The sequence below is a fragment of the Pangasianodon hypophthalmus genome, chromosome 28 (genome assembly GCF_027358585.1).
Source record: "Pangasianodon hypophthalmus isolate fPanHyp1 chromosome 28, fPanHyp1.pri, whole genome shotgun sequence".
Lineage (NCBI taxonomy): Eukaryota > Metazoa > Chordata > Actinopteri > Siluriformes > Pangasiidae > Pangasianodon > Pangasianodon hypophthalmus.
In genome coordinates, this window is record NC_069737.1 from 8,026,285 (window position 1) to 8,041,427 (window position 15,143).

A 15,143-nucleotide genomic window follows, 5' to 3' on the forward strand; every position below is an offset into this window, starting at 1 on the left:
GCTTGTAGTGTTACACCCCTGAGTGTTGCATATCTATTATGGATTTATTGTAAAATCATTTTCACGCATGTTCATAACCATCACTGGTATTACAAGCTAGTTAGCTAACATGACATCATTTCACTTAATTAGTTAGAGGACTTTTAGTCGTATTCATATGTGTTTATAATCTTGACTGCTAGTACAAGTAAGCTAGCTAAAAGGAGTTAATGTGACAGTATTCTGGGAGGATTTTAATTCATATTCATGAATGTTCATCTGCTTTACTGCTAATGCTACCTAGCCTGCTAACATGAGCGATAACCTGACATGATTTCTCCAAGGATTATAAGTCATATTCAAAAATATTTATAACCTTCATACAATACAATACAATACAAGCTATTTAGGATTTTAGTGAGATTCATACATGTTTATAATCTTTATTGCTAATGCTACCTAGCCTGCTAACATGAGCGATAACCTGACATGATTTCCCCAAGGATTATAAGTCATATTCAAAAATATTTATAATCTTCATACAATACAATACAATACAAGCTATCTAAGATTTTAGTGAGATTCATACATGTTTATAATCCTTATTGCTAATGCTACCAAGCTGGCTAACTCGAGCTATAAACTAGCAGTATTTCTGGGAGGATTTAAGTCATCAATCTCATACTTTTTACTGCTAATGCTAGCCGGTAGTAAACCATCCCTCTTGGAATGCAATTATAAAACTACTTTGATGCACTGAGGCTAGTGAGAAACTTTTGAAGGTGTGTATTCGAGTCCATATATCCTTATCATATTTTGAGGTCGTTATGAATTAGTACGACACCTTACTTTTGTTGCTTTTGCTATGGTGCGGACTTGTGGAATTCATATAAACAGTCAAACATACAATCGAGCTATCAGACCAGCTCTACCTGCAAGGTGATGTTGGCCTGAGGCCAGTTCTTCAAGTCGCTCAGCAGCACATACGAGTCCCGGTCCACAAAATTGACACTGACCAGCTTCTCACAGCGCGGGCCACCGAAGCCGGGCAGACACTGGCACAGTGCCCGGCCTGCTCGCTCCACGCACGGTGCATCGTTTTGGCAGTCAGCCAACTGGCAGGGGGAACGTGGTGCAGGCGGCACCTCGCACAGCTGCCCACTAAAATGGGAGATTTTATTTATTACCTGTGTATCTATCTTGAAATTCAGAATTCCCATCTAAACATAGTATAAAAAAATTCCCGGCATTATAACCAGTCAAACCATTTGTGACAATATTATAATTTGGAGTAGGCATGCATTGAGTACATTTGTTTCATAAAGAGTACATGTATGAGTGGTTTTTGGTATTCACCAATGCTGATATTGAAATGAGTATTAATATTACTATATTACTAAGTATTAATTAATCAGGGACATTACGGAAAATATGTTATTTAGCTGTGTTCCCCAGTTTAAATAGCAGACCTGAAAAGCACACGTGCACGTTCATGCACTTACGCTACTAGCCCTCTTCTTTCTCACGTTAGCTAGTTGATTTTAAATGGCGTGCATGAACTAGCTAGTTAACTTGGATTGAGTAGGGTTGCAAGCAGGTTTTGTTTCACTTTGGAAAAGTGCTCCTGTACAGCTGGAAGTGAAGTATGTTTCGTTCTCTTCCTTGCTGTTACTGATAACTGATAGTTGCTGAAGAACAATATAATATACTGGCTGTAATGTTCACTCACCTAGCAATATCAGTAGACATTTTTTCTTGCCTACACAGTGTTTACTGCAGGGTTGTTCACTGTTGTGTGTTGCTAGCAATGAACTTATGGCATTTGTGTGAACTCCATCATGAGTTGTGAACAAAGTGGAAGTGTGTGTGTCTCAGTGCTCAGTGCTCTCATGCCTCACAGCTTCTCTGCGCTCTTCACTGCACTGCTCTACACCCGTGAATAGCTTTGTGCCTGCGCAATTCACATTACCTCGCACTCATTTGTAATAACATGCTATAGTTCCTCTTCTTAATATTTTCACAATGCATAGTTTGCCAATTGCTTTGCTCTTATTGCCATTATTAATCATGAAATACGTCCAGATCGCTGTCATTTCGTGACAGCATTTTTTAGGAATATGAATACAAGCATGATATCGGATATACCAGTATGAGTATCGATGCATCCCTAGTTTAGCTTTTTGGAAAGGATGACGTTTATTCATATATAATAATAAAGCAGGTGTGTATTCAAATATTTGTAGAGGAAGCTGCTAGAATTTCTTTTCTAATGGACTTGCTCTTAAGTCTTAGTGTAGTATATTCAATGCACCAGGCATGATCATAATATTCAACCAGCAGCTTGACCTAACACACTTCCATTATTTAACATGAATTGCTAGAACACACTGCTGAAGAAATCAGTTCTACACCTACTGAGTGAACGTAGGCACATATTTATGTTCATGTAAGGGATTTATGTAATATGAAAACAGGACTGGGACTGACCTGTAGCCTCGGGTGCAAGTACAGGAGTAACTGTTGATCTCATCCACACACTCCGCATTGTTCTGGCACTTGTGTTCCTGACAGTCGTCATAGTCCACACTGCAGTCATCTCCCACATACCCAGGCGCGCACACACACCTAGCGCAAACACACACAAGGAAAATGAATTCCATACCTTATGGAAAATATGTTCCTTTATACTTTAAAGGTGTTTGCTATTTACATTTATATTATATTATATTGCATATGCAAGTTGGTGACAAATTAAAGGAAAAAACAGAATACAAGACTGGAGAAAGAGTGCAGATGCTTCTAAACAGGTGTACTGCATGTTATAATTAAGCAATTAACATCCCACATCCACAAATTTGTCACCCATCTGAATATTTACAGGTGGCTGTGTAATATAACTTTAATAACAGGCATCTGCTTTAGTAAATTTTATATTAAATGTTATTACTTCGGGCCAGCTGCTGTGATAAGACAGGTTGATTGGTGCTTGCAGGGGCTGCGTTCAGGAGCACACACGTCTTCCAGCTCCTCACACATCTCTCCTACACACACACACACACACACACACACACAGAGAAAGACATGGCAAGTTATGGAAAGACCACACACACATACCCACACCCACGCAATCTGTTTGAACAGTCTGTTTCTACTTTTAATTATTATACTTTTTATTGCACCCTTTCTTTATTCATATGCCAACATTTCCACATCTGCCAGGTCTTTTTAATATGACACATTTTAACAAAGCCTTTTAACATTTTTGGTTTCCATTCAGGTTTTACTGTCGATTTGAGGTGTACTCAAAAAAACATGTGACAAAGAACCTACGAAATTTTAATCTGGATTAAATGTAAATCTATCCTTTAATCTAGTTCCGCCAAAGTTAAAACAATGTTTAAATATAATCAAGTTTGCACTTAAAACCTAAATTGTATCCTTGTTTAAGTTTTTTCATAAAATTCAGATTACTTTTAATGCTGTTTAAATTTTGGATAGTGATCGGTTTTAATATTGAAATTTAGGTGGTTTAAACAACGTTGAAACAAACACCAGTGGAAAACTAAAGAGTTCCTCAAAGGAAAGTGTTTATACTTAAAGAAAAGTAGCAACAGACTGATTTCAAGACCAACGTTGTTGCTATTAAGTTATGTAGACTCATGAATCCATAACGTTGGACACTCAAAATTAATCCCATGTCAAGATTTTAATCTGAGATTAAGGTTTTAATTGATGATTTATTTGGTCATGTTTAAAACTGAATGGTGCGACAAAACTCAGTATAAAATAAAACTTTGATCTTAATCTTGTTTAATCTAGACCAGAAAAGTTGGGGATGAAAAATGGGTACCTCTGTAATAAGGTGCACACAAGCACGTGTAGTTGTTCACACCGTCTTTGCAGGTTGCTCCGTTCTCGCAGTCGTTGTCCTCACAGTCATCAATGTTGATTTCACATCTTTGGCCTTCAAATCCCAGAGGACATGAACAACTGAGCGAGGAAACACTAATTAGTGATTTAAGATACCATTGGGGCATTTTATTTACATACATTTTTGGGCAATATGGGCTACTAGACATAATACAAGTAATGTTTCTTATCCGTCTCTCAAATTTTTCACACTTTATCCTTCATTGATGAATAGGATCCGAGATAAAACCATTTTTACCAGTTTAAACACTAAACACAACACTCAATGCAAATCATCATAATATATTATTCTACAACTCGGTTACATTCTTGATTCTGATTGGACAGAAGGTGTTGATTGATTTTCTATGAAAGCACGGCTCAGACAATATTTTGGCTTCAAGACATATTAATGCCCTTGTTTCAATACGTTATAGTTTCTATAGCAACAAATTTACACTGAGACTTGTATGGTGGATGATCTACAGAAAAAGATTTTTAAAAATATGTAGCTAATTGTTGGTAATTGTTGATGTTGATTGATTTTTCTGTAAAGAGACATTTATTCAGCATTTTTGGAAGGAGTCTCCAGTGTTAGCACTTTGTAACAGTCAGAGGTAAAGGTAATTTTAAGTGTTCTGATAGGACAGCTTTGTGTTTTCTTGATAACATGAAAACACAAAGAAAAAAGAGAGGCTGGTGAGGAAAACTGTTTATAGTTGTTATAATGTAAGTAACATTAAATGTAACTATAGATGGATAAAAAGTATAAGATAGTATAAGATTAAATGACAATTAATAATTAAAATAGTCAGTGTTGCAAATTGCTGTGGTATAAAGAAATAAAACACTTTGCGATCTACTGTTATTGGGAAAAAAACAACTTCTGGCTTGTAAAGCATCACACCACCCTGTTGTCTTTCATTTTTTTATGTGTATAACACAAACACACATACATGTAGTTATCTTCTTCTTCAGTCACTTGGCACGTTCCACCATTAGCACACGGGTTACTGATGCAGGCGTTGAGGGCAGTCTCGCAGTTCTTTCCCTGTGTAATCATATGAATCAGCTTTTATGGGAAAAATTCCAACTCAAACATCGCTAAAAACTGATGACGTCCATTGGAGGCCACCTTCCATGTTAGCATAATTCATCTTCCTAATATTTTCACTCACTATCCGCAATGGAATTCTTTTTTAAATAAATGCAGAGCTATAACCACATTATGTGGGCCTCTCACCTTGAAGCCTTCCACACATGTGCACTTATACAGTTCTGCTGAATCTGTCTGGCATGCGCCGTAGTTCATACAGGGACTGGATAGGCACGGGTTACACTTAGCCAGGACAGATGGGTCAGCTTCACCTGCAAAACACACACATGCACACACCAATACACCCTTCATTAGTAGTAGTACAGCACATGAAGGTAACTTCCAAGATTACAGTATGAATTCAGTTTTGTTGCCTTTATTATTACTAAGCATTTCAAAATGTCATCGATGGAGGCTATATAAATTTGTACAAAATTCCTATAAAAGTTCCACACCACACCACGAGAGGTCACAGTCTCCTGAATACTGATTATTTATCACGATGAACTAACAATCCCAATGTTTTAACTTCAGGATCAAGGGATATTTCCTCAGTCGGTGTTTACTGCACTCATTTTGCAAGTCATGTCTGTATATTTGTGTTTACTAGTCTGGCTTTCTAACTCTTGGTTGTATTTGGGTTTCCCTAATTTTGGATTTCTCAAGTCTTAGCTGTTGTGCTGTTATAGGAAAATGATCAACAATGATCGACAAAGGTGTGAGGCAGCCTGGTGCAAAGCAAAGTTACTATTTCCAACTCAAAGTTCATCCATTTCCCACAACAGCATGTCCCAGTGTGTGTTATTCCTCTTATACCACAGCATCTTGTCAGTTGTTATTACAATTTTTAATTAATTGATGAATGTCATGTGACCCATGTCATGATTCATGATTGGGACGGAAAGCTTAACGATCTTTACAAAGCGCTGACACTGGAGACTCCTTCCATAAATGTTCTTTTATTCACAGCTTCACAATAGCAACAGGTTTTTGTTAAATAGCAACATGGTTTTTTCTTTTCATCTGTTTTCATATTATTAGGCTTAGATCATGTGAGGCGCCCGGTATACAAGTCCCCGTGATCTGCCTTCCAGTCGGTACTATTGTCAGAGCTGGCGTGAAAGAAAATGAGTCAATACACACAACAATGCTGTGGTATACTGTACTTTGATCTGTCCTGGTTTTTGATTCTTTTGCCTGTGTCATGTTTGAGATTTGAACCTCTTTAAACATAAACCTGGAATGCCCTGAAGTTACATATCTTCAGAACAGAAAGCCGTTGAATCACAGTCTTTGGAGAGAAAATACATTTTTGTACATTTAATACCTTTAAGCATTAACAATGGTGAAATGAGATACACTGGGGAATTGTGTCCTAAATTATGTCTCTTATGTCCCAAATAACTGAGTAACAGTAGTTTATCAAAGCAATGATTAAAGGTAGGCTAGCTTGTCTAAAATAAAAAAAAAATAAAAAAATGTAGCACAGCTTAAAGGACATTATATTAAGGTAAAACATACCATGGCACTCAAACTTCTTGGCTGGAGTAGTGAGGAGCAGCTTTCCCTCCATTTCAGGTGGCCCGGTGCAGCGAGCAATACCCGGCTCCTTATAGCCCGTCTTCACCCAGTCTGAGAGCCAGCGCAAGCGGCAGTCACAGTACAGGGGGTTCGCACCGATGGCTCTGAAAAAAATGACACCTTTCACTTAAAAATGACATTTTAAGAATGCAAAAAAAAAAAAATAATAATCTTTCCACCTGGTTCTTACAAACAGACATTCTCCATGCACTCAACCAGGGCCTGTGTGATTTTTATCTCATATTCCAGCCATCAATCAAAAGTGACAAACTGTAGCCAAGTTAAATACATGTACTTTTACAGGTTTCAGTAGGTGGCGCTCTAGGATTGCTCATGATACTGAATCAAGTTCGCATTGAAAGTCTTGTGGTGCAAAAAATGACAACATTCTGTGAGGAAAAAATACAATCATTAAACAATGAAAGCAGAAAATGGATTTAAAAACAAAATTGATAAATGGGCTGATGTCTGGACTGTTGTAAAATGAGAGAGTCAGGTCTGCAACTCACTTTCCCTGTCTAAGATAGATAGATAGATGGATAGATAGATAGATAGATATGGGTGTTGACAAAATAATAACATTTTAAAAATAACTGCTGTTGTTAAACAGGAAATAAAATAAAAATGTAAGATACTTAAAAAAAATGATAATACGTTTGATTTCATAGCCAATATTGGCATTTAATTTCTCCCTCTATATTTACCAATTTTTCATTTAAATAGCTTTATGAAAAAACAAAGATGTAAGAGTGGCATAATATATAATATCTATGTGTATTAATAATTTTCTGTGAAAAAAAATGCCCATGTATTATAATAATAATAATAATAATAATAATAATAATAGATTAAAAAGCAAACACGTAGACATACATGCAGATGTGCAAGGCCACACGCGCACAGCTGGTGCAGACTACACTTTCAGAATTAACAAAAACACATGCTAGCAGTGTGTGGGAGTTGTTGCAGTCAGGACACACTGCGGCCCGAGCTGTGTACAGAAGCCGCAGACCACAGAATGCCTGCACCATGTGAAGCGGCTGTGATCAACTGACAGTTAAAGTGCTCTGTGTGTATGAGTGTGTGTGTGTGTGTGTGTGTGTGTGTGTGTGTGCATTCTCAGATTTAACACAAAGCAGACCAACTGAAGGCTATAGTTTACATGAGAGCTTTGCTCAGTTTGTGTGTGTGTGTGTTTCTGTGATCTTTACACTGAAGCAATACTCACAAGTGAGACAGAGACACTGCGTCACTGAAGATCCCATCAGGAAACTCGGAGATGTCATTACCGTGCAAGGACCTGAGAGAAGGGAAATGAAACACAATCACACTTATACTGCACTTTTACAAAAGCCAGATCTCTCTTGTTTAGCGCTTGCTATTGTGTTACCATCATTAAGTCACTCTATTATGTATAAGGTCTTGTCACATACATACATACATACATACATATAAATATATATACATATAAATATATATATATATATATATATATATATATATATATATATATATATATATATATATATATATATATATATATATATATAAGCGCTGATTTGGACCCTGTATATTGGGAGATTAAGGAGTTATTGATTCTGAACCTTTAAGATTAGACGATTAAACACTTAAACATTTGGGAGCATTCTTATGTCTTTATAAGAATATAATATAAGACAACTTGAAATCATGTCCCTGGTCATATTGTGCAAGATTTATTTGTATTACTCAGTTAAAAAACAAAATTCGTCTTTTGCAATGCACTGATATTTCATTCATCGTCGGTAACTGCTTTATCCTGGTCCGGGTCACAGTAGATCAGGAGTCTACTCCAGGGATACTGGACTACACCCTGGATGACACGCCAGCCCATCTCACACACTCTCATTCACACCTTGGGACAATTTAGTGTTGCCAATCCACTTACAAGCATAGTTTTGGGAGGTGTGAGGAAACTGGAGAACCTGGAGGAAACCTAAGCAGACACAGGGAGGACATGCAGAAGTCCACACGGACAGTAACCGGAGCTGAAGATTGAGCCGGTGATCCAGGAGACGTGAGGCACCAATGCATGCCGCCTACACTCATTTTTGCCTCCTCTAAATGTCTTCTGAGTTTTGACTACACTATCATTGACAGACGGTGGGGAGAATTAATATTAACCAATAATAATGTGTCATATTTCACCTCCCACTCCCATACTGTCAGTGAACTTTATGTTCATTTTGGAAATCCCAATGTTTTCAATACAATCATATACAATCCAATCCAATCAAATGGATAAGTAAAGCAGAGAGAGATTATTTCCTGCCCGATTATCCTGTTTCACTCTTCACGTTACAAAGGAAAAATGATTTTCTTTTCCTGTTATCTTTAAAAGGGGCTCTTGAGCGTGTAAAATGTGTATTCTACTTCTTTGGCCCTGAGGCTTGAACTGACAGTCTCAATTTTATGGACTGAATAATGCACTTTTTTCCTTCAGACTAGCTCTTTATCAGGAAAATCCTCATTCTGTCCGTACATATACAGTAGTTTTCCCAGTGGTCAAATCAAGCGGAGTTACTGTAAGCCTTGAGTGAACCCACAGCCTTGCCCATTCTTGCAAGTTTGTTTTTCTTTTCCCTCTGTTACTTTTTCGACACCTGTCGCTGGTGCCACGGCGGAAGTTGGAACTATATTTTGGCGCTGCGGTATTGGCAGCAAGCTCGCATGGAATTCAGTGGTGCTGGGTGTTGGGTTACGATGGATGGACTGCACTCGTCTGGCTGGAGTGAGCGTGAGCATGAGAGTGAGAGTGAGAACGAGAGTTCCTCTCAGCAGGGCGATTAGGTGACAAGATGATAGAGGGCTTAATGGTTGTAAAACAATATGGAGGTCTTAATCCATCAGGTCATTACCATGTCCTGCTAAAAAGACCCATGACTTGACTGTCTTTGCCTGGGACTCATTCCTTTCTGTCCATTTTTCTTTTTTTTTCCTCCACTGCCTCACATGCACGTCTCACGTCTTTCTTTGGACCGAGCACGAACCTCATCTTCTCTTCCGCAAAAAGGCCAATTAACAGCCTGTTAATACCAAATCAAAAGCACATTCAAGCCAGATCCAAGACCCTGCAGCCCTGCACAATTATTTTCACTCTCTTCCCAATTCCAGTAAAAACAAGTTAAAGGTGATGCTTTATGATCGCTTTAGCACCTAGGTGCTGTTTTTGCGACGGCTACCTCGGTCTTTCATGCCTGGCGGCTTTGAACCCCTGAGCCCTTTCGAGTCTTTAAGCGAACTGTTAAACAGCTATGTCGCGACGCGTTATTTAAGCAAAACGGCAGGGAAAAAAAGGTGGCAATTCATATTTTATGGAAAGTCTTTGAAGAATCAGACTAGCAATAAAGAGATCAAAAGTTCTACCGTGACTGTGATTGCTTCTGCTAGAACTAAATGGTGATTGAGACAATAGGGTGGTCCAGACTATGGTGGCTGTGAGGGGGGATGCAGTTTTAAGAGATTTTTGTAGGGATACGCTGCAAATGAGGCCGACGTTAAAGAACAGCAGACAGGGCAAGCACCGATGCAGATTTATAAACATCAAAGAAACCGGGGCAGGGCTGAAAAAAGACCGTATTTGCTAATGATCATCGGATTTTGGCATCATTTAGCCGTTAAAGAGCGGGGGGATGTTCAGGGCTTTGTTGCGGGCCGTAAAAACGCATGTCTGGAGGGCCACATGTCACAAGTCTGCTGCTAACACAACCTCCCCCCTTTCCCACCACACGCTCACACACAAGCATCAGGAGCTGAGATATAAAGATTCTGGAAAACATGCCCCTCTAGCTACACACACACACACACACACACACACACAGTTCCATCTGTCAAAGTGCCCTCGCTTTCTCCCAGTCCCTACACACAGATGGCTTTTTGCTTTTTTCCCCCCCTCATGAATGAAGGGAGTCTTCAAAACACAATTTGGCAACATTCTCTGCTTAGTTTCCTCTCCATAACTCTCGGGTCTGCTTGAAGTGCATATAAGATCATATGCAGGCCACCTTCTGAAGGTGGAAATCATGCCCCTGGCAGTCCAAAAAAGTGGGCCATGGCTGATTTTGCACCTCCTGGCACCCTGTCACACACTTCAGTAGGAACACTGATCTAGGATCAGATCCCGTCAGGCAGTGTAACTGTACCCAGTAGGCTATAAAAGGAAAGAAAGGATCCCACATCTGCATTTTTACTTTGCAAATCTTCTGGAATACAAACTGTGCTGTTAAAACATCTTTACACATTCGGCCACTTTCCTGATCCTGAATGGTCAGGATGAATTCAGTATAGACCTATAATGGGCTACGATGGAGATTTTGGCCTCAAATGATGATTACTCTGCTAATATATATTATTTATTTAAATATATTATTTTATATTTACATACTTGTATGTTTACATATTTGTATGTTATGTATGTTACACATACATATAATATAAATATCTGTATATTTATCTATATCTATATATATCTATATCTATCTATCTATCTATCTATATATATATATATATATATATATATATATATATATATATATATATATATATATATATATATATATATATATGTGTGTGTGTGTGTGTGTGTGAAATAGTCTCCTTTATGAAAACGTGCTATATAAAATAACATTAATTATATATATATATATATATATATATATATATATATATATATATATATATATATATATACACACACACACACACACACACACACACATATATATATATATGTGTGTGTGTGTGTGTGTGTGTGTAAATTTTATTTATTTTATAAATTAATACCCTAAAATATACCCTAAAACTGAGGCAAAACAACTTTTTGTATATGAATGATCATTTAAATAATTTGGCTTCATTTTATTTTAAACTGTTGTGATGTCATATGTTTCATTCAGATATTTTGCACACGGATACACCTATGAACTAACCTATGAAATTACACTGTACTCTCTATTCCATACAAATACTAAAATCACAACTCACCATTATGTATGTATGTATGATTTATTTGTTATAGTTATTAACCTACTTGACTGGTTCCTAGAATTGAATGGATTTAATCCAAACCTTAATAACTCAAAAACAAGTAAAGTAATGTCAACTTTGACCTAATGTGTTCAGAACAAAAAGCTCTAATAAATACGCAATATATCACTGTACACATTTAAATAATGGTCATGAAGTAACCTTGTACTGAGGAGGTCCATCGAATTTATTAAAGAGTTATAGTTACAGTTAAAGTAGTTCTTGGCTACAAAAAGTCTGAGAACCCTGATTTAGGATACATAGTACAGTCACTAACTTATATCAGAGTATTGTGAGATTTTAGCACTGCATATTCACCACTACGCTTTTGGTCTCCAAAATAGCAAAACCTCCAAATTAGCACACTATATAGAGGCTAGGGTATGAATTTAGACTCAAAAACGTGTTAATTGATGATCATGACTCAATTATTATTATTATTATTATTATTATTACTCTATGCATCATGCATTGTCTACTTATTTCTGCTGCTTTTTATTATAACTGAATAATCATTGTAGTATTAATTGAATTAGAATTTAATTTACAACCTAATTTAAGAAATATTTCATAATAGATCAAATAAAACCAGTTCCTGGCTGAGGCCCCTTATCAGGACTTTTATATCCTAGTGAAGTTGCACAGAAACTGGCAATACATGGAAGCTAATCATTTAAAGCTAAAATGAGTGTTTGTGTAAGGGAAAACAAAGGAGACGTACAGCAGACGGAGAGAGCGAAGACCTGCGAAAGCAAGTGTGGGAATGCAGCGAAGTGCGTTGTAACTCAGGATCCTGTTTAGATAGAAAAGACAGTGTTAGACTTGGCTTTGGATTTGTAATATTTCTGGTATTAGGAGGTAATAATTTTTAACATTAATCAGCAAGGTACTGCTAGCTTCTATACACAAACTGTTCTTTTGAGTAATGAAGCGATTTCTTTGTGAATGGTGAAAACGTACAAGGTGGTGAGCTGGCTCATGTTTGCGAAGGAGGAGTTTGTCAAGGCGTTGATTTTGTTGTTGCTCAGGTCACTAAGAAGAAAACAAACACCACCACAACACAACTGATCATTAGTTCCAAATATCACACATTTCCTAGATGGCACTACTTCTTTTTTTTTTTTTAATCTCAAATGAAGAAAGGAATGATAGAAGGAGAGACTGAGGCATGCATTACACTTACACCAGCTGCAGATACTTGAAGGTGGCAAGCTCTTTTGGCACGACACTAAACTGGTTGCCGTCCAGGTACCTGCGGAGAGAGGCAGTCACGGTTAAATGCTACTTCTCTTCCCATATCGTCAGTGAGAAAATATCTCTCTCTTCCAAAACAAAAGACTCTCAGAGAGTCTGTCACCCGCAGTGTGTTATAATAGGCCGCCTTTTTGGCAACTGGTGCTTGGCCTGCGCTGAAGAGAAACAGTAGGGGTGTGTATTAATAATGATAATGACAATAATAACTGTATTTACATAGAACATTTTTGTAGATCGGAAATTACTCCTTAAAGTGGGTGGAGTACTTTAAAAAAAAAAAAAAAAAAAGGGGAGATGGGAGATAATGGGAGAACCTTACAATATTATAGGTCAGAAATTATGTATTTTCATACATAACATACATATTGTTACACATACATATAATATAAATGTCTGTATATTTATCAATATAATATATGTATATATGTGTGTGTGTGTGTGTGTGTGTATGTATGTGAAATAGTCTCCTTTATGAAGAAAGTGCTATAAAAATAACATTAATGCCACACTAATGTGTGTTTGTAAGCATGTGTGTTTAGCATTGTATATGACTGTCTGATTGATTGATGACTGCATGCTTTCATGCTCACTTGTTTGTGCATGTGTGTGGAATGTGTCATTCCCACACTCACCCACACATTCACATTCACACACACACACACACACACACACACACACACACACACACAAAGGCCATTTTGGATCCTGTGCCCCATTGTGACCCTCCTGCTGCCCCATATGTATTTTATGCTACAGAACACAATAGAGGTCACTGGGGTGTGTCACTTGATGCAGAGGCGGGGCTCAGTGAAAGCAACGGAACCTGTCACGTATTATTGTCTATGACAAAAAAATGTAAAAATGAAGGACGGGGTGTAGAATTTTCTGGTTTGGCTAATGACTGTGGTTAAGGAGCAGGAAGATGAAAGCAGGACACACCTGGAACGTATGCGCTTTCCGTCAGTGAGAGCACCTGTATTTGCAAATGACAGGATGGTCTAGAAAAGAGTGCTACACAGCGTTTGGGGCAAACGAGGGGAAAGCAGATTGACACCTACAAGTCTCCAAGTTTCCATGTAATTTTACCTTTGCATGCTTTTTTTTTTTTTTTTTTGCTCTGGAGTTGCATATTGCCTTCCCAATTTGCCTGGGGTTCTTTGGCCCTGAGCACCTGAATGACATCAGCCCAGTTCCATAAGCTCTTGGGAGCCACACTCTGAGGAATGCGGTTATTTATTTTTCTCTTGGTCTCATGTTTATAGCAAAACCAGCCGCCTCAGGCCTCAGAAGTAGAGGAAGTACAGAAAAGAAACATGCACTTTGAAAATTCACAATGAAAGCATGCGTATCCGATATCAATATATTTAGCCATTCATGTGTATGTGTGTCTTTCAAGCTGCATTTCAGTCTTGTATGAGATTTGGCTGGCTTTGTACAGTACAGAAAAATGAGCATATGTTTGCGATTGAGCGTCTTGTTAAAAAATAACGTATAAAAATGCATATTGTGTTTCTGCTTGATATTCCCAGCACCAGACTTACAGCTCAGTAACATTACGCGGGATGCCCTTAGGGAGGGAATGAAGGTGCTTGTTGCTACAGCGGACCACTGTCTCCAGGCAAGTACACTCGCTCGGGCACTGTGGGCGTGGCATGCAGCTGGCATCCTCTTGGCCTGCGCCATGGGACACAGAGTGGTCAGTAAATACAGAGTATTGAAAAGAGAGAGAGGTGAAAAAATGAAGACAGAGTGCAGGAGAGCTCAACAAAGTGCTCAGTATCTGTATCTATATCTGTTCATTGCACCAAATGTGCATCTCTATATCTGTAAACCCAAGGTGGGACTTTTTTGTTTTTTGTGTCCCCGATACACACCTCTAGTATCAACCACAGTATCAGATGCCTTGTGAAACTTTACTATTTATATCTGTATTTGTATCTGTTCAGAATACATTATCTGTTCATTCCGAATAATGTCTTTGTATTCGGTTACATCCCTAAAATAAAGAATAGACAGGAGATAAATTAGGATAAGAGAAGTATGAATGGTGTCAGACTTCAGTCCTGGAGGGCTACAGCATTGCGGGGTTAAGCATTCTGCCTCTTTTATCACACCTGATTTAACTCATCAGCTAATTACCAAGGGTGAATTTAGCAAGGAAGAAAGAGAAAAACACAAATCTCTCTAGAGCTGTGGCCCTCTAGGACCTGAATTTGACACTCCTGTTCTAAGGCAATATTGCTCTTAGGAACAAAAACAA

General features: G+C 37.9%; 1 protein-coding gene across 4 annotated transcripts in view; it reads right to left on the reverse strand.

The window, feature by feature from the left end:
- Positions 1-15,143, reverse strand: part of slit1a (slit homolog 1a (Drosophila)) — a 94,107-nt gene that overhangs the window by 8,412 nt on the left and 70,552 nt on the right. For all 4 annotated transcript variants that reach the window (XM_053231156.1, XM_053231157.1, XM_026943165.3 and 1 more), the window contains 12 exons: positions 14,425-14,557; positions 12,813-12,881; positions 12,590-12,661; positions 12,351-12,422; positions 7,794-7,865; positions 6,506-6,669; positions 5,132-5,256; positions 4,845-4,939; positions 3,830-3,969; positions 2,927-3,020; positions 2,467-2,604; positions 912-1,140 (listed from right to left, as the gene is read on the reverse strand). In XM_053231156.1, the coding sequence (XP_053087131.1) occupies positions 912-1,140; positions 2,467-2,604; positions 2,927-3,020; positions 3,830-3,969; positions 4,845-4,939; positions 5,132-5,256; positions 6,506-6,669; positions 7,794-7,865; positions 12,351-12,422; positions 12,590-12,661; positions 12,813-12,881; positions 14,425-14,557 (1,403 nt within the window). The remainder of the gene's footprint in view (positions 1-911; positions 1,141-2,466; positions 2,605-2,926; positions 3,021-3,829; positions 3,970-4,844; positions 4,940-5,131; positions 5,257-6,505; positions 6,670-7,793; positions 7,866-12,350; positions 12,423-12,589; positions 12,662-12,812; positions 12,882-14,424; positions 14,558-15,143) is intronic.